The sequence below is a fragment of the Choloepus didactylus genome, chromosome 1 (genome assembly GCF_015220235.1).
Source record: "Choloepus didactylus isolate mChoDid1 chromosome 1, mChoDid1.pri, whole genome shotgun sequence".
In the NCBI taxonomy this organism is placed as follows: Eukaryota; Metazoa; Chordata; class Mammalia; order Pilosa; family Megalonychidae; genus Choloepus; species Choloepus didactylus.
In genome coordinates this window covers 232,522,048-232,545,666 of record NC_051307.1, presented here as the reverse complement: position 1 = coordinate 232,545,666, position 23,619 = coordinate 232,522,048, and the positions used below count along the sequence as shown (strand labels likewise).

The following is a 23,619-nucleotide window of genomic DNA, read 5'->3' as shown; positions in this document are numbered from 1 at the left end:
TCACAACTTTTGGAGTTTTGAATAGTGATAAAGATCATAGTCTTTAAAGTCACTCTGCTTAGATTCAAATCCTGCTTCCACCAGCAGAGGGATCAAGGGCAAATTATTGATTTTCTCTATTCTCATTTTTCTCATCTGAAAAATAGTCACAATAAAAGAACCTACCTCCAGGGTTGATGTGCAGGCTAAATGAATATATACACATATATGTGGAGCTGGCTCTTTCCTGACCCCAGGGTAAACATCCACAAGTCATTGCTCTTACTATCACTAAGAACATAGTTATTACTATTTACATTATCATTTTAATTTAAATAAAAGCAAAGAAAGAATCCAGAAGAACAACAAATGCCCATTTTACTAGTCTGTTAAAAGGAAATAAATATGCTTCATGTATAAACTGCAATTTGTTCAGTAAATTAATTTGTATATAAATCAATGTTTGTGGGAGTTAGATTTAATTCAATATGCTTCTCTCACCTGTGTCTCTCCAAGGAAATATGTAAATCAGAATGGTTACAGGCTTATTTTTTAGCATTTAATCCTATCTTCGGGCAAACTGAAAGATCCTTAAACTATTATCAATAATGTGAATATGTGCATATATGCTCATTTATTGCTTTAAATTATACCTTCACATGAAGACACATACTATAGTGCCATATTTTATTCACAAAGTTTAGATGCTGAGAATGATGTCATTTCATAAACTCCTGGAGGAGGAAAAGCATGACACCTTCATTTGTTTTACCCGGTGTTAGTAAAATTCAGCCCACATGCGACAGATGATGATAAATAATTCTCATGGGAATTACAGTGAGTCTTCCACTAAACAATGAGGCTCTGTCTAAGAGGTGACCATCTTTGATAAAATTTTATTCCTAGCTGCTTGCAGAGCATGTAAATCTACTGCTAAAGTTTAAATGAGCAGGACTATCAGAAAATAATCCTGCTGATCACTCACTCTGTGTGCCACGGACAACATGGCAACGAGAATGGGGGCTATTCTACTTTCTCCCAGGAGAAGGGGGCTGCATCCAAGCTCAGCTTACCATGCAATCCGGGGCATCCTCCTGCCTTCAAGGGATACTGTAACATCCCACAGAGCCCCAGAGTCTCCAGGTGCTGGGCAGTAACTATTCCAGGACTCCAATCAGTATCCTGCCTGGGGACAAGGAGTCTGCTTATGTGTCAATGACAATGGAGAGCACTGGGGAGAAGAGACCCTTGACCAGAACATAGACCCACACTGTAGTGTCACGGCATCCAGGCCCTGCCACACATTTTGGTGGGATGTGGAGGGTTAGGGAACCTCTGGCTTCTCATCTCTTTGCTAAGTCCTAACCTATGTAACTTTCTCAATAAAGCATGTTCTCCAGTCCATGACAGGTGACATTGCAGAATGTGTCCTGAAATCCAGTATGGGATAGACCTAATGTAATGCCAATTACGGATAGTACCATCTGTAAAATGTCCCAAACAAACCACTTTATCCATTTACTATATTGGTATTAACAGAAAGAATGCATCATGTATACTAACTGAATTGCATGATACTGGCCAACATTTTGAAACTGCTAATAAATACATGCCAATGAAATCTTAAGATTCTCAAATACAGTATGGTGCCAATATCAAGGGGTGTACTATTTCTACTAAAAGGTAACTGAGATAACATCTGGGGCTCTATATTTTACTTTGTTAAATGTGACTCAATGTGAAGTGAAACTTTTACTAATGTGATAAATATTAGTTCTTTAAAAATAGTTAAGTTTTCTAATTATGGTCATATCTCAATTGTTTTTGCTAATAGATGGGGATCAGTGGCAATAAATATGCAAAATCTATCCCAGTTAACTGTGAAAATGAAGTCAAAAAATATTCTAAATACAAACTGACACATATACAATTATAAAGGACAGATATACGCGTAATCACTCTCTTCTGACCTAATAAGGAAAAAAAAAAACAAAAAACAAAACTCTCCAAGCTCCATGCTTTATAAACTGGTCAACCAGATACTCCATGATAAATAATCCTCCAATAGATTATATGCTTATAAAGAACAAAAAAATTTTATGTTTTCATGGCATCAGTGAAGAAATATGCACTCTCTGTATAGATTCGTCCTTAGGGGATTTTAATCAGTAACGTTTCAAATTGTCAAAAGAAAACAGTTCCTCAGGAACCCTATTCAACAGTACACCAATAAAATGTGGCTCTCCAATAAAATGCTAGAAGAAGAGCCATAAACAATGTAAGCAAAGTGATGTATTATACACCCAAAATAATCTTCTGCTTGTGAAAATTTATCTTGAATATGTACCAATAGATTTTCAGGCAGCCCAATTTGCATGCTGTTCCCAAATAAGTTAAGGTCTTCAAGGTACTATATTCTTGAAATACACAAACAATGAGACTGTCTGAAAACACGTATTTATGTAAAAGTAATGCTATTCTTGCAAGGCTTCACTATCTGTTGAAATATATGACTTTATATAAATACAACTATCTGGAACTGACTGGGGATATCACAGGAAATGCAATATATATGACTACTTCAGATGGCGATAATGATGACATAGTCTTTACTTCTCTTCCTCACACCAAGTGATTAATTTTGAATCAGATACTTTTAACCATAAGATACACCAGCTTTAATCATTCAATCCAGAAGCAGATGCAAGAAATTCATCAACCCACAAGTTCTCTTCCCTAAAATATTTTCAGCATGTGTAGGTCTGGACTGGGGCAGTAGCATTCTTGAGTGGCCTCTTATCCGCCCATCCAAAACACGATTCTCTTCTTTTTATAATAAATATGCAGACCCTAAGATCTAGCAAAATTTTGTCATCAAATGGGCTTTAAAATCAATAAGCCATTCCCTGATCATTTCAGAGTCTTCAAACCAAAGTTTCAATTACAACTTATAAGTAGTGCTACCATGTGTGAATTCTACCTAAACCTCAGTTTTCACATCGGTTAATATTGAATAATCCCGATGTACCTGCCTCCTAGGATAATTAAGATTAATGGAATTAGATGAATTAAGTAAATGACTTGTCATGTAGAAGGTGCTGAATATACAAATGTTAGAGATTCTTGAGAGTTTCATAGTCAAGAAATATTTACTGGCATGTGGCATTTCACTATCATGCCATTTACTTCTTAGCCACTATTCTCCTTCCTATTAGTCAACAGCAAGAAAACACCAAAATGAAATCAGCCGAGTTGGGCAATTATATTATGTTTGGCACGTAAGACGGATGTTTCTATACATTTCGAAAGCATATAGACCAAACATCTGTTCTCTTTTTTATTTGTTTGTGTTACTATTGTACATGCATATACAACATGCAAGTTCAGACAATGTTGAGTGGGTGCCACATATGCTTAAATTAGGGCTGGTAAAGGAGAGAAATATCCCTAAAGACATACAAATTCAAATTTAGAATCCCCATTCTGTTATTCTGTTACCACTTCTCTCCTCAATTCAGTTAACTGATTATAACTCCTCAGTACAGTATAATAAATGCATAAATAAATGTGGACAAAGCATCTATATTGTTGACATACATATATATGTACATACATATATACATGCAAAAATCACATATTTACATATGTACATCACATATAAATCACATTTGATTGTATATATATATATATATATATATATATATATATATATATACACCAAATGTATTTCCTAATATCTGAGCATTTCTAAGGCTATGACAATCTTAAAAATAAAGAGTATTTGCTACCAATCCATGAATGGAAAAGTTAAACCACATACTTTAGATTATATTCCTAACTTATTTATTTATTAGTAATGGTATAAGTCATACAAAGACAGGTAAAGCAAAGGTTTCTAAAATCATCATGTTTTCTCATCTACCGGTGCCATATTAAGTGCCTTGAGGCACAGCTTTAATTAGGTCAGGGCCAGACTAGAAAACTTCAAAGATTGTTTCTCATTCTCTACTGAAATAAAGGCCAAATGACTACATCTGACATTCAATGTTTACTTTTCTTCACCTCCCCTACATGACAGCCCAAATGGGTTCGTGCTTTACCTTGTTTAGGCCTTGGATATGTACACCTTACCATCATTGCTCAGTCTCAGAAAGCTGTTGCCTGCCTTTTTTAAAAATCACAAACCTATTTGTTCTTAAAAGGGCAGCTATAAGGGGACCAACTGCACACAGGTCTCCCTGACACTCCTAATTGCCATGATCTGCATCTTTTGAAGGGAATTTTTTTTAGCTATGTTATGGTTATTTACTGAACAACTGCAAGGTTCCAGGCAAATGTGATCATGGAGATAAAGCAGTGAGCTCTGCAGACATATTTTCTTTTCACATCCTAGTTGAGAAGCAACAGAAGTTACTACAAACTGAGATAAGAACAATTAGAAATTATAAATTGTAATAAGTATTGTGGTAGATTAAGCAGCATTTTAATTGGGAAAGTAATGGAGGATGCTTTTCACGAAGTGGCACAAGGAAACTTTTCTGTTTATATGTTCATTTTCTTGATTGTGGTGATAGTTTCACAGTTGTACACATATGTCAAAATTTATCAAATCACATACCTTAATAGTACAGTTTATTGTATGTCAATTATATGTCAATAGGGCTTATTTTAAAAGAGAGATAGAAGCTAATGGGAGGGAGGTTTCTTTGTGTTATGAGGGAATGTTTCTCAGACGGAGAAGCATTTAAGCTGAAATCCAAAGTATAAAGCAGTCATAGAAAGACAAGGGGGAAACACCATTCAAGGAAAAGGGAATAGCATCTATTAAGGCCCTGAGGAGAGAAAGATTATCATGTTTTAGCAATGAAAAGAAGACTAGAATGCTGAGTTAGCTTGGGAAGAGATTCACCAGATGTTAGGGAAGAAGGCAGCAAGGGACCAAATCGTACAGGACATTACAGGCCATGGAAAGGTCTGTAGATTTTAGTCCATGTGCAATGATGAGCCACTCAAAGTTTTTAAGTAAAAGAATAATATGACAGATTTATATTTTTAAATTACCATTTGGCTGCTATATGAAGAATGGATTGGAAATTGAGAACAGAAGAGTGGGGCAAGAAAAAGAATAGAAGTACTCTACCATCACATAGGTGGAAATGATGATAGTCTGGTCAGGTATGAAGGCATAGAAGATGAAAAGAAGTGGATTGTGGTGGATTTAAATTATATACACAAATTCTTTGACACTCCTCCTTCCAAAAGATAGACCTTAATTCCTTCTCCTTAGATGTGCATAGGACATAGTGATTCTCTTCTAACAAATGGAATGTGGTAGAAAAGACAGTTGTGACTTCTGAGACAAGGCACTGTATCTTCCTCTTGCCCTCTGGATCATTTTCTCTGGTGGAAACCAGAAGCCATGCCATGGGGATACTAAGGCAGCCATTCGGGAGGTCCATGTGGTAAGGAACTAAGGCCTCCCACCAACAGCCAGCATGAACTTGTGAGCCATCTGACAGAGGTAATTTGAAAGTAGATCCTTGAGCCCCAGTCAAGCTTTCAGAAACTGCAGTGCCAGGAGACATCTAACTGTAATTTCCTAAGGGACTCTAAGTCAGAACCACACAGTTAAGCTACTCTTAAATCCTCAAAACCTATGGGAGATAATAAACTTTTAAATATTGTATTATGCTGCTAACTTTTGAGTAATTTGTTATGCACAATGGATGGCAAATAAATGGATTGAATCTAGATTTTTTTTTTTTTTAGAAAAATAGTATTTATTGATGCAATGAATAACTAATATGAAGAAAACCAGAGGAATAAGGAGAACTCCTACATTTTCCTCTTGCATATCCAAGTACACAGTGCTGCCATTTATTGGGATGGGGAAGATACAAGGAAGAAAATTATTTGGGAGAAAACTGATAGATCAGGGTTGAAGCTGACAGTGAGACATTTGGTTATCAGGATCTGGAGGTCAGAGGAGAGGACCAAGCCAGAGAGATACATCTGGAAACATCTGCATTGAGATGCAGTTATGTTTTTATCATCCCTTCTAGACTAAGCCCCTTCAGGGCACAGATTGTGTCACATCCTTCTCTCTTCTCACAGTAGCTAGTATTTTGCCTTAAGCGGTATCTTAACTTCCCTTTCACTATGACAAATACCACAAAATGGGTTGGTTTAAACAATGATGTTAATTGGTTCATTGTTTCAGAGGCTAGAAGACTTGCTTCCTGCCAGGGAAGCATTCTGTTTGGCTGTCAATCCTTGGGTTCCTTGGCCTTCCCATCACACATGGTGAAGTCCCCTCCTATCTCATCTGGGTTCCAATGATTTCCAACTCCTTCCTGTGGCTTTTTCTATCAGGCTTCCAGTAATACGATTAAGGCTCACCCTGACTCAGTCAGTCACACCTTAACTAAAAATAATAGCTTTGAAAGGTCCTATTTACAAGAAGTTCACACCCACAGGAATGGGTTAAAATTAAGAACATAATTTTTCTGGGGTACCACAAATAGATACCCAGAAATTACCTGTTGCAAACAGTGCAAAGAATAAAATCTTCAAAAAAGTAACTGAAGACTAGCTTTTATATAGTCACAGATGCTAAAATATTATGTTGTATAAGCATTGCTAGATATTAGCCAACATAATGCAGATATATGGACCAATTTTATTCAGATTTGAGAATATAAATCCCTCATTTTTTTCTACTGTCTGCTGATGGCAAATCACAGAAAAGTCATGATACTTAGCTTTTGCCATCTTTAGCTCAGTAACTAGCTCACATACTACCCAGTACCATTGTAGGTTCTCAGTTCTCCACTATAACAGAAGTTTTGGAATCTCATATTCTACCTTTCCTTAGTCAATACACTGTACCACAGAACCTTAGGGCATTTAGTAAAATTTGGGCTATTTGTACTTCATACAACCTATAAACTGAAATCTAAGGGTAAGCATTTAAATTTATGTATGTCTGTTTTAGGAAAACAAAAACAAAAACAAAAACAAAAACAACTTTGTATAATGCAAACATTTTTCTGGAGCCAAAAAAAAAAAAGAAAAAGAAAGGAAAAAGAAATGTTAAGAAGGACCTCAGGACTCCTAATGCCTCCAAATTTCAGATATAAACTTTGCAGGGAGAAGGAATGGCTTTTGTAAGCCTGACTAAATAGGAATTACACTCCAAGACACACACTTTTGAAACTGGACTTACAATAATAGCAAGGGAAGGCTAAAAACAGAAACAGGGATTGCACTTTAACAATTCAGTGAACAAAGAGGCTCTTCAAAGAAGGTTAAAAATAAGGCACTGAAACCAAGGGAACTTACAAACCTGTTTCTAAGAGCCAACTGAGCTCCCTAAGATGTTAAAAATGGTTTCTAGGTTAAATCTCACACTACTAATTCCCCAGCTACTCACTACTCTTGTCAAAATACCATGCACTTAAACAGCCTCTGGTCACATTGACATTATATACCAGGCTGTACCTTTCCATGGTTCCAGCTCAGGGCTTAGTCTGCTTCATTTATGTCATTCAATGTGCGATATTCTGGATGGACAGAGGTAAATAATAAGATGGGCTATATTCTTACTTTTGAGGTCTTTGTACACCATTAAACTGAATCATAAGGGAAATGGTATTGTGACGTGTCTAAGCCCACAAGTGATTTATACTATGTATTTTGCATAATACAAGGGTCAAAATTACTACATATATTTATATATGTGAAAAATAATCAAGGAGGTACAAATGATCACCCATAAAAATATGATTCTTCTGAATCAGTACTGTCACGGTGCACCTGATACTTCACATTGCGTGAATACATTGTTTAGGACTGGAAGATGTCATCCCTCTACAATTGTTTTCCAAAATGTGGGATGCATAACACTAGCATGTGACATAATTTTAGATGGTACAAAGACATGGCATTCAATAATAATGACTCACTTAAGAATAAGCTGACTTCTCTTTCAATCTCTTTCAGTCCTTGTGATTAAAGAGGAAATCTCAGTGGATGCCAGTGCATCTTTAAAACTTCTCTAATATTTGCCATTCCTTTTTTTTAAGAGAGCAGTATCAGGGCTCAGAATCAGAGACTTTTGAGGACAAGCCAGGTTTTAAGAACATTTGTTTCTATAGTATTTATTTTTATGGTTAATTTTTATTTATAAGTGATACTGCTGTGATAAAGTTCCTTGAGGTTAAAGTATTGAGCTAAAGAAACAGGTGAAGTTAAAAATACAGGGGGTATAAAGATTAGGCAGCAGTAGATAATGACCAAATTTTGGGAGCCACTGGCCTAGAAAGATCTTTTTGGCTCCATCCCATCATTTTCCTTATGCAGAATCTGAGGTCCTGTGTAGTAGAGTGATTTGCTCAAAGTCATAAAAATAGGAAGAGGCGAATATGGTTTCTGATTCCTCAGCTTTCTATTACAACTAAATCATAAAAAGGTGAAGACCAAAATTCAAAAGTGATTTCTAATCAATGGGCAAAAACATTTACTTATTTACTTATTTATTTAGTTTATTAATTATTAAGTTTATTAATTGGGGATAAGTTTAGATAACATGCATCCATATAAAAATTTAAAATAGAATTGATCGAAAATCTCATTTTCCCTTCCCCTCATCTTGAATGCAACTGAGCAGAGAATCATAAGGGAAATACAAGAAACCTAGAGCACAAATTTCAAATTTGGCTTTATTTTCTAGTTAAATAACTATTATATTAAAACTAAAGTTTTTCTGCAAATATCACACCATTGGGGAAGAGAGCATTCCCAAAGAGGTGTCCACAACTCTGCTGAAATAAAAAAAGAGGAAAGGGGAGAATTCAATTTCACTTGGCAATTTTTTATTTTCAAAGTTCATTTGTGCTCAACTCTCATGTTCACCAGTCTTATCAGCAGTTCATAAATTCTCAGTAAAATTCTACGGAGAATATCACATCAAGTTCTGGCAAAAACTTTTGATCCAGACAAATACTACTACATTTTCATTATTTAGTCTTTTGCTTGAAAAAGATGTGAATTTATTTTGGTTTGGATTAGTTCTTTGAACTATCACAATTCTTAAGAGTTGGAGGGGGTGTATTTTTTCTAGGGGCAAGATTCTGTTAGAGAATTTCATACCTCCTTTGAAAGAAACATGGAAGATAGTATAAATGAAGGACAAAACATACGTTAATATATGAGCAGCTCAGCTTAGTGATTTTGAAACAAATTAAAACTTTACTCATTTCAAGTCAGAGGGAGGTGAACAGTTGGAGTCTGAAGGGTGTTTAAAGACAGTATCATTAGCTTTAAATCTGTATTCTAAGATAAGATATAATTATACTGAGACAGCAAAGGAAGGAAGGAGGGAGAGAAAGAGAGAGCATATCCAGAGTAGGTCAGAGGGAAAAAGAATGAATATTTCCACGGGAACTGGAGAGAAAACAAAGTAATAGTTCAAAGGGAGATAAAATGTAGTGGGATGAAGGGAAAGATATCTCCTTGGAGGTAAGGCAGAAATTGTTATACCGTGGGTATACACAAGAGGTAAATTCACTTTGGGAAGCAACTTATCTGTCTATACAATTTAAGCTGCTTTTCTCTCCAATAAAGAAGCAAATCAATAAGTAGGGAGGGAGCCAATGAAGGACAGCTGAGCAGGCACTGGGAAAGGGGCCGAAAGGTTGAGCTTACATGAGTAAGAATGTAAAAACAAGAGACTGTGGCTCTAGACACAACATTATATAAGGTCTGAGGTTGATGCTGACCAGGGCAGATGGGGCGGAAGATGTCTGGTTGTCTGTCAATCTGCACCTGTATGACCTCCAGCCACTTCCTTAACCTAATGTAGGGGCCCCATCTATAATACAGAGGTGAAGATATTGGTCCTATCAGGGCTGCTGTGAGCCTGGCAAAAAACTATGCAATGTATTTAAAGCATCTGGCAGGGAGGAAGGAAACGCCAGCTGTTATTTTCACTATCATAATCATCAATATCATCATTAGGGAAAAGTTTGCCTAGTCATGTTATGATACTAAGAAACATGAAAAATCAGGTAAAATAATTATCATAGATAATGATAAAACATTAGGTGAATAATAAAGTAATCTCATCTGCTTCTAAAATTCTCATCAAAATATTAGCAGATTGTCCAATAGACTGGGTAAAGATGCAGAAAAAATGCTTATATATGTTATTATCTATATGGCTACATAGAAAGCAAGGTACAGAATTATACTTAGAAAAATTGGATAAGAGAAATATCCATTAATTCAGTTTTTTCTTCCTTCTCTATCTGTGAAGAAGGGTGTGAATTTCCCCTTTCTTAGCCAACTTCACTTAGTAAAGTAGCAGTATTTATCTGGGTCGAACAAAATACCACCACTTTTGACCTTTCCCAAGGAGTTTTGGCCATGAGAGAACAAAAGAGAATGGTCACTTATGGCATGTCCTAATTTCAGCACTTCCCCTTTTCCTCCCTCTCCCACTATTTTCAACCTTCTTTATTCATGCCATGCAATTTAGGATCCACTGAAGGTAAAACAGTTAGAAGTGTTTTGCTTGTATTGGAGATGAGTGTTAAGAGGGGAGGGAGGTCACGTTCTTTTACTATTAATATATGATCGTCATTGTGCTAAATATTTTACATTTATTTTCTCGGAAAATTAAGCAACTTCCTCAAGTTTATACAGTTAGTAAGTGGTCGACAAACAGTTTTTCAATCCACATTTGTCTCAGTCCCAGGAACACAATCTTTTCTACTACAGGCTGCACCAAGGCAGGAACTTCCGATATTGTAACACTGTGGTCCACAGAAGTTAAGCACACTGCATTATGCCTGGATTTCTCACTTAAATCTGGCAAGACCCATGAGCTTGAGTCACATTGTTTCGGCTCACAAGATTACAAACTCCTTAAGTCCATGGACTAAATCACAATACTATTGGTATGCCCAACATCCATCAGTATGTAGTAGGTGCTTAGAAAATTGTTATCAAATAAATGAACAAAGTAAAAAATGAATATAAATATTTTCAAAGGAATCAGAAATTCTAAATTTAAAAACCAATCTCTTGTTCAAATAGTATTTCAGCACCATATCAAAAAGATTATAGGCCTTTATTTACCTTCCTAAAAACACTATCTGCAGTGGGAAAATAGTTGAAAAAGGCAATGAAAGGCCTTTGACTAACAAACCCCGAATAATAAAATTTATGTCAATTTACATAAATAGAATTTAGACATATTATGATGTAACAAGAATACAATTATCAAGTCTAAATCAGGAAAATTATTACTATTATAATAAAATAAATCAAATGTTCCAATATTTCATCATTGTTTGGATAGTCAGCCATGTGAACTTGGACAAATAAATTAATTATTTTAGTCCTTGGTTTTCCAGCTGCCCAAAGAGAGGGGTGGATTGTATCAGAACACAAATTCAACAGTCGGTGAAGCTCTGACTGTTGAAGCAATGTATTTGCTGTATGGGTTATTATTCAATCATTGGCCTAATCTTCAAAGCTTCTTAGAAAGAGAAATTATTTCTTTTGTATCTCATGTTTATCCTGAGTAATTATTTTGACATTTGATTTCACTCCAACAAAAGGAATGCACTTCTACTTGTGCTAATTCCTTTCTGGGATAGATGTCACATATGCGGAAGCAATATAATTGAAACCAGGGAGTTTACACTTTTTTTTTTCTTTTTCATGAAGCAGTGAAAACGACATATGCCTTGACGCATTCATACCTTTTAAATCTATTTGACTTCATGTTTTCTGCAGATAATCTTTCTCCATGAAACCGCCTTCTCTTTTTGTATCAGCACTATTTTTAAAGCCTAGACCTGGGACACAACCCTAAGGTAGGGAAATGTTTAATCACAGATTCAATACGGATTTTTAATTTTGGCCACCAGAGGTTTTGTTACAGGCAGGCAGGAAATGAAGAGATGCTCTGCTCCTTACAGATGCCAGTCTGGGACAAAATTAGAAGCAGGTGAAGTCAGTGCCCGTCCCATTCCACCTCCTCAAGAGTGCACTCACCACATATTGCTCTCCTCCCTGCTCCGTAAGTCTCCACCAAGTTTTTCTCAGGGAGGAATCTAATATCACACCTCACGTGAATTAAAGTCAGAGAGGTTACTCACAAAGGCAGCTTGTCCTTTATTCCATTTCTTTTATTACAAAAGCTGCACTTTAGGTGTGTGGCAGAAGCATCTGAAAACCCCGGATGCCCAGAAAACACAGTAAAGAGGCTCCATACTAGAGTAGTGGGGGAGAGATTGGGAACAGGGTACGTGAGGCTTGGATTCTGGTTATGCTAATAATTATCTGTGTGACCTTGGACAAACCATTCGATTTCTCTGTTAAAATAAGGGGGGCTGGGATAGGTCTATAATTCTGTAATGTTGTCTATCATCCATGAGTGAAGTTGGCCCTGAGTAACTCTGAATTCCTGACAGGATGGTAGGCTCTCTAAGGAGAGAGTAACACTTATGGTTTGTGTGTGTTTCCCAAAAGATTTATTTTTTAATTGAGATATAATTTACATACCATACAATTCATCCTATTAAAATGTACAATTCAGGGATTTTTAGGATATTCATAAGGTTGTGCAACTATCACTGCTACCTTATTCAAGAACATTCTCATCTCCGTAAAAAGAAACCCCATTCCCATTAGCAGTCACTCCCCATCACATTCAGTCCACCAGGTAACCCTTAATCTATGACCACTTCTGTGGATTTGAATATTCTAGAAATTCCATGTAAATGGAATCATACAATGTGTGATCCTTTGTGACTGGCTTATTTTACTTACCATAATGCTTTCAAGATTCATCCATGTTGTAGCATGTATCTTATTCTTCTTTCCTTTTTATGGTAGAATAATATTGCATTGTATGGATATACTACATATTCTTTATTCATTTATCAACTGATAGACATTTGGGTTGTTTCACTTTTTGACTATTTGATTAATGCTGCTATGAATGTTTGTATAAAAATTACTTTGGCTTTGGTTAATGCAATTTATAGATTATCTGGAAAAACTTTTAGAATTTAGGTGGTTGTTTTGCTGGATTCAAGATTTTTACATTCTTTCCTCAATGAAGGCATCTTAGAGAGGATGTGATAAAATATTTACCTTCTTCCAGTCAACATCTTAGCACATTTACATATATGTTCCTCTCCCCTCTATGTCTGTCCCCTAATCAACTTCCCAATGAAGCTCAGTATTACTAGCCTGGATTTCTACTTGTACGAAGACAAGCAAAGGAGGGAACTGTTTCTTAATTAAGGGTCATGGGGTCAGCTCCTTTATCTTCTAAGGCAGCACTTTCTAATAGAAATATAATGCAAAGTATACATGTAATTTTAAATGTGCTGGTACCCACATTAAAGGAAAGTAAAAACGAAAGAGGTAACATGAATTGACAATGTTTTATTTAACCCAGTAAATCCAAAGTACTATCATTTCAAAATGTACTCAACATAAAAATTATTAATGAGATAGTTTACATTCCTTTTTTTTGTACTAAATCCTTAACATCTGAGGGCAGAGCCACAGACACAGAGAAGAAGGCCGTGGGAAAAGGGACACAGAGTTGGAGTGGTTTATTTTCAAGCCAAGGAACACCAAGGACTGCTGGCAGCCACAAGATGCTGGAGGTAGAAAGGAAAAATTCTCCCCTGGAGCCTTCAGAGGGGGCATGGCCCTCCTGAAACCTTGATTTTGGACAGCCTCCAGAACTCTGAGAGATAAACTCTAAGTTGTCGTAAGCCACCAAATTTGTGGTGATTTGTTATATTGGGAAACTAATATAGATTTTGGCACCTCAGTTTGAACTGACCACATTTCAGGTGCTCAGTAGCTAGATGTGGCTCATTTTAGCACAATTTTAAAGCCTTTAGAGGGGCCCTTGTTGCATCAGCTTCAAACCTTATTTTAGAAATGATAACCTTAGAAATAAGTTAATTCACATCTGAAGGGATGACTGCTCTCCCCTGGAATCAATTCTTTCTACAACAAAATAATCTGTAATTTTCCTTAAGGGAAAGTATTCTTGATTACTCCGAGATGACACATAGCAATTGGCAATCCATTAGGGTTTTTGAAAATATGAAAACTTACAAAGAAACCTCTCTAAGCATAGACTCATACTTAATAACATGCATATTATTGTTTACCAAAATGGTGAATAATTGTACTTTCCTTGTAGGCTCAGGGGGTGCTTTTCTTTTCTACTCACCAGAGATTCTGCCACATAGTTCTATTTCTTTTCTTTTTTTTTTTTTTTTTTTTCTTTTAAAGGAATAACATCTTTTCTGCTTTCATTGTATCATAAAACAGATACAGGGTACAGGCCAACATTCCACCTGCTTGTGGTTCTCAGGCAGTGAAACAAAGTTTCTCAGAAATATCAAATTATTTCAACACTCAGGACACCTCTTCAACATAAAAACCTTTTCTTTATATCATCAGGTATTCGATCTGAAATCCAGAATGACTTTTGTACAAAGGCAGCATATATACCAAGGGGAAAAACTAAACCACTGGATTATGAATCAGAATACCTAGATTTCAGCTTTGCCACTGATGCCAGCAAAAGAAACTTGAGCAAGTCACTCACACCTCAGATTCTCAAATGTAAAACTGGGATATCACAATTTCTGCCTTACTCACCTCTCAAGCACATTCAGTGTGGTTCTCAAGCTTTTGAGAGCAGCAGAATCTCCTGGAAAGCTTGTTAAAACACAGGCTGCTGGATCACACCTCCAGAGATTCTGACTTATTAGATCAGGGATGGGGCCCAGGAATCTGAATTTCTTATAAGTTACCAGGTGATACTGATACTGCTGATCCATGGATCCATTTTGAGAATCACTGGTTCATAATTTTTTTTTTTTTTTTTTTTTTTTGGTTCATAATATTTTGCAAGATGGTAAGCCCCATGAGAACAGGCACTATACGCTGATAGACCTCATGGCGTAACAGTTAAAAGCTCAGTCTTTGAAGCCAGACAAAGCTCAGTTCAAAGGCAGCCTTGGACATGTACAAGCTCTGTTTCTTTAGTCTGGTCACGTAACCCCTCATGTACAAAATGGGAATAATCCCTCTCAGAAGGTTGTTGTGGGATTTAAAAGGGAAGTGTACTCAAGAGTTTGACAGTGTATCTGGCAAATAAATGCTCACTATACACACACACACACACACACACACATAATATTATTCTTAGAGTTCTCTTTAGCCCACTAACAGCTCATGAAGCAAACTGTTCAGCAAACATTTTATAGACTACCAAGTAAAAGGGTATTATTAGGGTAGAATGATATCAAATCCTCATCTAATACTGCTCTTCATACAGGTCAAGTACCTGATTAAAATCACCAAGGGAAGCATGTAAGTGGAGAAGAAGGGAAGGATATGGCACAAAAGAGAGTCAGTGCTGCTCCTGCACACCTTACCACAGTGATATTAGGGGGTTTCATCATTTTGAACCACCAGATCTTTTCTCTTTTTAGTATCTATATCTACTTGCAACTTCATGAATTTCTAGAAGTCTCATTATAGAAATTTCCCCAGGTCTTTCCTAGTGCCAGGCCCAGAAAGATGGTATACCTGCCCTAGGTGCCCTGCTCCCAGGAGACAGATGCTACTAAATGTTCCGGTGTCACTTACATGAAAATGGATGCTGACTGGTTTGCTGCTGCTGCTGCCGGTGATGATGATATTAACAGCCACTAACACTTATTATATGTTACTAAGTGTGCTGGCGTGAATGTATTATGTACCCCAGAAAAGCCCATGTTCTTTTAATCCAATTTTGTGGGGGCAAACCTACTGTGGGGGGGACCTTTTGATTAGATTGTTTCCATGGAGATGTGACCCCACCCATTCAAGGTGGGTCTTAATCCACTTGCTGGAATCCTCTATGAGAGGAGAAAAGGCAGAGACTTTTAGGGAGAGCTCAGAGAACCTAAGATATATAATCCAGAGTTTGTCCCTGGGAGAAGCAAGGAGGACCCACAGGAGCTGAGAGAGCCATTTTGAAACCAGAAGCTGGTTTCAAACCAGATCAGCAGACATTGCCATGTGCCTTCCCATGTGACAGAGGGACCCAAATGCCAGCTGCCCTTCCTCAGAGAAGGTATCTTCCTCTTGATGCCTTAATTTGGACATTTTCATGGCCTTAGAACTGTGAATTTGTAAACTAACAAATTCCCATTATAAAAGCCAACCCATTTCTGGTATATTGCATTCTGGCAGCTCTAGCAAACCAAAACATTAAGCCAGAGACCTTCCCAAGTGCTCTACACATATTAACAAGCTTAATAAATTTTGGTTTATTTTATTATTATACTCTCATTTTATAGATGAGGTTTCACAGAAAAAAAGGTGGGGAAAAAGGGAGCATGCCTGCTGTAAACTCTTCTATAGAACCTGCAACCAATGAAGAAGGGCCAAAAGCTAGTGTTCCAAGAAGCTGACACCAGCAGCTGCGGTGGTGGCATCGTCGTCGTCGTTGTCATCATCATCATCATCATCATCATCATGAGAGAGGAACTATGTTTCGCTTAAAACTAAAATTCATTTTAAGCCTGGCATTAGAAGGTCTTCAAATGTGTGTTATATGGCTCAATGAATGACAGGTAACACTTACCAGTGCTTACTAAATACCAGGCAATATGCCGAATGCAAGGAACATACAAGTGATCTCTAGCCTCAAAGACAACCAGATGAAGTAAATATACTTATTTTGCCCATTTCACAGATGGTAAAACCAGAGAAACAAACAGAAGCCTTAGGGAGAATAACAAGCTTGATCACACAGCTAAGAAATAGAGACCGATCTACCCAATTTGAAGCCCATAGTATTGACCACCAGCTTTACTGTGCTTCCAGGTAACATTTTTGACATGGGCTGTTCCTGCACCCACTACCCTCAAGTTTCGAGGCAGCATCACTGAATCCATATTTCAACAGAGAATTCACACAAGGTGATGGTAAACGCATATAATGTTTGTGTACTAGTCTGAATTTTTACTTGTCTATCCGTTCACCCCTCTTCCCAAGTTGTTTCACTCAACAGAGTTCAATTATTTATATACTATGTCCTAGACTCCATAGGTGAGGGAGATTTATCGTTAACACATCATCTTGGCTGAGCATATCTAATGAAGACATTTATGATTTTGCTTTAGGGAGGTCCTAAATTGAATGTCTGTAATACCTTTCAGCTTCTATGTCTGCTACTATATGTTCATACCTATGGGAATACAAAATTACACCTAGTTTCTCTATTTAATTCAGCATCTTCATTGTTACTTAACATTTACCCATCATGAAATGTATTTAAATACTTAAACTGGTATTGAAAAGGAGTTTTCTATTTGCAGTTTACTATTATTTGAGCACACTTCCTCCATTCTTTTCCAAAGTTTTCATCACTGGAATCACTGCTTTTTAATTTAGTTATTAGTGCTCTTCTTGCTAAATCTTTCCACCACTTTTGGCTTCATTTCATGGCCATGGTTATAGAAGAGAGAATATAGGAAATAGAAAATCCATTCTTTGGCTTCCGTCAGCATGCTTGTAAATGTGTTGGCAAGGCATTTTCTTAGAAAGGAAACAATAAAATAAGAGGTCACCACAGGACTATGCTTTGCAGTGACCATATGAAAACTGACATTTACTCTACTCTCTTTGATCTTAATTGAATACTTACAACTTTTTCAAGAACAGATACAGTACTAGTTTTAAAATCTGCCCAGAACTGTGAATTATTTCAACATCACCTGTGTTTCTGTTTATTCTGGGGCAAAAAATATGAGAGTCTTGGGAAATGAAATATCGTACTTAGCTGCACTATGAGGCCAAGCTTTGTAACTAAATTCTGTGTGCTCTCCATCCTGATACATGGGTATTACAGGAAGGGAGGATGCATTAGTGCTGATTCTGAGCTTTGTTGGAGTATTTGGTTAAGTGATTAAGTGGAAAGACCGTGCTCATTGAGTTCTATATCAACACAAACAAATACGTGGCAACTCCTATTGTGTGTTTGTGGTCTCAGGGCCCTAGTTAAGCCAAAACAATAGACAACCTACTTCAGAGTCTTAGTGATAATAGACTTTCGGATCCTGGGACGCCCTGGGAAGTCACTGAGCAGAATCTCCAGTGCTTTGATTGCAGGCATTGGCCTTTGATTTTCAATTTTTAGGTTCATAGATGCAAGCTTCATCACAGTGGTTATCAGCTACTCAACCCAGGGCTCCTCGTTGCTCCAGATTTTTCAAGCACTCACAAATCCCACTGTCTCCCTTAAACTATACAGGACTTTTTCTCCACTTCCTGCCCCAGATGTAGCTGTAACAACAGCACAGATTTTCTGAACAAATCAACAAAATGCTTGCGTTTGGAAAGGATGCATTTCTCAAAGAAGAGATAATTGCTGAATTTGGTAAAATGCACCACAGAGAAAGGAGTAAATTTAGCCACTCTGAGACCAAGATCAACTGAGGATACATCAAAGGCACATTTTTGCTCTCATTCACAGAGGGTTTTTAAATGTCCTCATGTCTCTTACAACATATGAACATTCTGCCAATCTGGACAGAAATAGTAACACATGGTGAAGCATATGACCTACCTGGAATCTCATATTAGTTGAATAAAATCTCAGCCTTAGCTCTAACCCTATTAGCATATCTATCTGCCTCTCAAACAATGTATACAGATAGAACTGCACATTTTTAGAGTTGAGATGGACTTTCAGACTATCTGCTCAATTTTAAAGAATTAGCAGATTTCTGCACAAAAATCTCACAAAAGTGAGAGATCTGGCAACTGCACTAGAGCTAGGCACTGAGTGATGTCTTAGCGGGCATATTTTTCTCCAATTTCCCACAGTCACCAACATTCCCTGTTATATTATAGGGGTCATTTTTACTTTTTAAGGAATGCTTTATTCATTTGTTAGCATCCCTGTTCATTTAGTAATAGGGTTCAGTGACTTGTGGTTTAAATTGGTTAAGAGGGAGAATAATAAATTGCCTATTTGTACAGATTGAAGTTTCAGACTACTGGCATCAGTAGCCTTTTTTTTTTTTTTTTTTTTTTTAATATTTTTTTGCCTGAGGCTGAATCTAGCATTTGACAAAATAGAAGAACATTTCCATTGTACCATAATTACTACTCAACAACTTTAAAGAATCAGCTGACCTTACAAGGTGCATCCTTCCTTGATGGGCCTGCTTAAACATTTATATCCTCTATCTTATTTGGGGAAAAAATAAAAAAAAGGCACATTTGAGACTCATTAATTATAGTAAACCTAATAGACACATATATTTTCCTTGCTAAAATTCCCCAAGAAATCCAAGACTAAGACCAGTGAAGTATATAAAAGTTATGGAGGGGATACACAAAAGGAAAAGGATGAACAGTTAAAGCCATTAAAGAAATCTGTTCAAAATTCAGTGACGAGTGCTGTGTAAATTAATGAAATCAAGACAAATGGCAAGAAAACAAAAACATTAATTAAAGCTTGACTTCACCTACACTGAAGGAGGCATATGGTAAGGGAATATTAATGCCATGTAAAACAGTTTATAAAAAAAGGCTCACCAGAACAATCATTTACAGAGTCCTTACCAAAAGCTAAGTGGATAAAATGATACAGATATACCTCAAAACATAATTGGAGATTAATGGTTTCCTTGAGTTTCAACCCTTCAGTTTTCTTGATATCTACTCAGCACACTGGGAGTAAATAAACACATGGCCATAATCAAACACTGAGAAATTGATTTACTGCGTTACAGTTTAAGGACATTGTTTATCCCAGAGTTGTTACGAGAAATCAGAGCCAGAGAGTCTCAGAGAGTCCCTTCAGGAGGGATAAGATGCACGAAAAGGCCAGAAGAAAGCAACCAAGGCATTCGAGCTTGGGGCATATCTCTGGGGATAAGTTTTCAGTTCTGATCAGATAAGGAAGAGCAGTATCTCTGAAACAGATGGCTAGATGACAAAATATCCATGATCAGGAATATGGTGCAGACATTGGGAACTCAACTATGGCAAGAAGTTCAGAATTCAAAGGAAAAGTATTATAAGACTTACAAGTGACTGAGGGAGAAATGAAAACCAAGATTTCAAGAATAAATTTATAGCCATGAACTGGCCAAATCAACAGGACAACTAAAAGACTGTATTGCATGTTGGCCAAAACTTTGGGCTCTGGAGATAGTCTACTTGAATTTGAATTTTAGCTATACACTTACTGGCTTGGTTACCTTGGGTAGGTTTCTTAATGATGCATGTGTTAATAACAGTAATAAATAGTAATAAGAGTAAAATAAATAATAAATATCTACTTTCTGGGGGTTGTGGGAGAATGAAATGAGATAAGGTACATCAAATGCTGGCATGGATTAAGAGATCCATATATGTTAGTACTACAATTATTACCTTTAATTTTATCACAATTGCTAATAATCAGCCATAACAAACTGTCAGTTATCTCACCTAACAGGAGTCTAAGAGAGTTATAAATGTGTCTGTCTTGCTCAGAATTATGTAACCAGATCCCAGCATAGGGCTGGCCCATTGCATGATATTCAATAATATTATTTGAATAATTGTGTGAATCAAAGTAATAATGATCCAAAAGTCATTTTTGTTTCATGTTGCAAAAATACAAATATATTCCACATGTCCCTCTTGGATTTCACACTCTGAGTAACTAAGCAGGTCAACTTGATTTACTTCCAAAAGACCTGGCAAGATGCCCACCATCCAAACATGGGGACCAACTCCCATTGCTGCATAATTAACATGTGAATTATGGAGGTCGACTACTAAGCTCACATCTTCCAGAAAATTCAGAAAGTAACAGACTGCATGCTTATACCTTTAAAAGCCCTTTTCTAGTAGCTGATCATGATCTAGTACAGTGAAAAATTCCTGTCTTTTTGCTTTCTGGCCCCTTCTAAACTACAGGTGCATTGAAATGAAAAAGAATCAGTATCGAAAGATGGAGAGACATCAACAGAGATAGTGAAAGAGCTACTCAGATAAACTTCCAGCCACTGACATCAAAGAAGGCAATATTCCAGACTATACTGGTTTTATTGCCCAATATCTCTGTGCAATTGAGCACCGGGATGAGCAAAAATAACAACTTTCAAAAAATATAATGGCTCAAACAACTCTAAAAGGACCAGACAGACAGGTGAAACATCAGTGTCTACCTCTGGATACAACAAGATGAAAAGAGCTACTAAAAGACCATCAGGAAGGTATATTCAACAGTGCTAGCGAATGCTAGTCATGGTAGCATGCACTCTTATGATCTTATCATTGCCATCTAAACTGAAGGCCCACTTTTGAATTAGTGTGAAATACAGTGGCATTTTTAAATCAAAAAGTTTTAAAATGACACTCTACCTGCAAGGCACAACATGAATGATTGCAGGACCAGCAGTTCCCATGGCAACCTCATCTTCGGTTTCCGAGGTCAAAGGAGATTCAGGTCCAATAACAAGTGAATAGGATCACTGTTTCTTTTAAGTTTTGTACAACCTTTAATCTGCGAGAAAGAAGAGACATTACAATGAGATTTGGGAAAACTCCTTGTGGTCTCTGCAAATGTATTTTTATTTCAATATAAATAAATTTCACTCATGAGAAAGGACTATTGAGGGAGAAGAGAGAAGCATGTTGAACTATGACCATAAAGCAAATAATCCTCCTATTCTTTTCTTCCAAGTAATACTTGGGTAGGGAATGGAGCTGGGTGTCCCTGAATGAGGACAAGAACAGCTACTGATTAGGCATGAACTGATATGAATGCCTGGGAATGGCCCATGCTTTCCCAGCACCCCCCCCCCCCAGTCCTTCGTCTCCAACCCCAGTTCTTATTTATTTTCCAATTAATAATATAGGCAAAAAAGTGAATATGGATGAACTGCCACTGAACATGATAGGTAGTGTTTCCATTGGTGGACCTTAAGCCAAAATTCCCAATTATTTAGAACGGAGTTATGTGTGGGGAGATCGTAAGTACCTCCATCAATTCAAACACTTTTTCCCCCAATGCTCCAAGTTTCATTTCTAAAATGCAGTAGAAATGTGCAGCCCCAGCGCCTACTGAAAGAAATCCTACCAATCATGAGTAGCTGTCTACTAGTTTCATTTTAACATGTGTAGAGCATGATTAAGAACAGTAATTCTTCCATGAGCCAGAGCTCTTGAAACAGGGATATTCTGTAGTAAACAGGAAGGTTGCCTGTTCTGTGTACCAGATGCTAGAAAGCAGGCAACCACCCAGATGAGGCAGGCAGCAGACAATGGGGTGCCCTGGAGAGCATACGCCTGCCCTGTCTGAAGAGGGCTGGTTGCATCTCAGCTCAGGCTGATTCCTGACATGAGGACAAAGGCACAGGGTTGCAAAAGTATCCATAACTTTTTAAAAAGAAGTTGCAATATTATTGCATTTTTAAATTTCCCAAGTTTTAGAGGTCAGAAATCATTTGAAAAAATTTGAAACACTGTGTGTGAGCCAAACAAAACTAAATTGCCCTCAATTGTTGAGGGTTTGCAACATGACCTTAGTAAAACACAGCTATCTCTGTGCTTCCTCTCATCCATCCATCCCTTCTCCTGCCAACCAGCCATGAATTTATGCATATTTGGAACACCTGCTGCTTGCCAGACATTATGTGAGGCCCTGGATCCACCAAAATGAACAAGATAACATCTCTGCCCTCAAGGATCCCATACTCCAGTGGGGGGCAGTTATACAATTTCCTATTATTGAAATGCATGCAATATGCCACTATTAAGGCAGGCAGAAACTTTCTAGCCTGGGAAACTTCATAAAGGAGATGAGCTCCTATTGGGACATGAAAGATGAGCAGGAGGCTGCCTATTTACCTGTTCACCAAATAAGTGAAAAATCTAGGGAAGGAAACATGGAGACTCACGTTCTACTAACAGTTCTGGCAGTAATGAGTCATGGGGTCCTGGATATGTCACCCTAATCTGCCACCCTCTCAAGGTTGTTCCAAGGAAAGCCTCCTGATTAAGTAACGATAACTGCTTTGAAAACTACAAACCACCAGACAAATACCAGATATTTTTATTGTAGCCCAGTATTTTTAAGCCAATGATGACCTGGTGAGTCTTATCTCACTTTCATTGATATGAAAATCACCATGAATAAATATAGGCTCACATAAAAACATGCAACAACACAAGCTAGTTAAGCAAGGGCTCTTAGCAAAAATTTATAATGCACGGTCACTGAGTTTACCAGGAAGCTGACAGAAAGTGAAGAACCATCATTAGAGAAATTGCCTTTCTTTTGTGCCTTAAACAGTTCAGTTTCTGATAAAGCTGGACTTAATATGCTGTAAAGACAAAAGAGACCCTTAACTTCTGATCTGCTGATGTGGCTGAAAGTGGCTAGCATCCCTAATTAGATATGTTCAGATACTCTTCTGACATGCATGGTGATTAGGCCATTTTAGATAAACAGGATGTGCTGATCAATGAAAACTATTAATGTCTTAAGCAAATGATCAAGGTATTAATAATTAATTTTGCGAGGGAAATGTC

At 37.1% G+C, this 23,619-nt stretch overlaps 1 protein-coding gene across 5 annotated transcripts in view; it reads right to left on the bottom strand.

The window, feature by feature from the left end:
* The window catches only part of CNTN4 (contactin 4), an 824,548-nt gene that overhangs the window by 461,460 nt on the left and 339,469 nt on the right, over nucleotides 1-23,619 (bottom strand). For all 5 annotated transcript variants that reach the window (XM_037800525.1, XM_037800543.1, XM_037800528.1 and 2 more), the window contains one exon: nucleotides 21,448-21,589. In XM_037800525.1, the coding sequence (XP_037656453.1) occupies nucleotides 21,448-21,502 (55 nt within the window). In that variant the 5' untranslated portion in view covers nucleotides 21,503-21,589. The remainder of the gene's footprint in view (nucleotides 1-21,447; nucleotides 21,590-23,619) is intronic.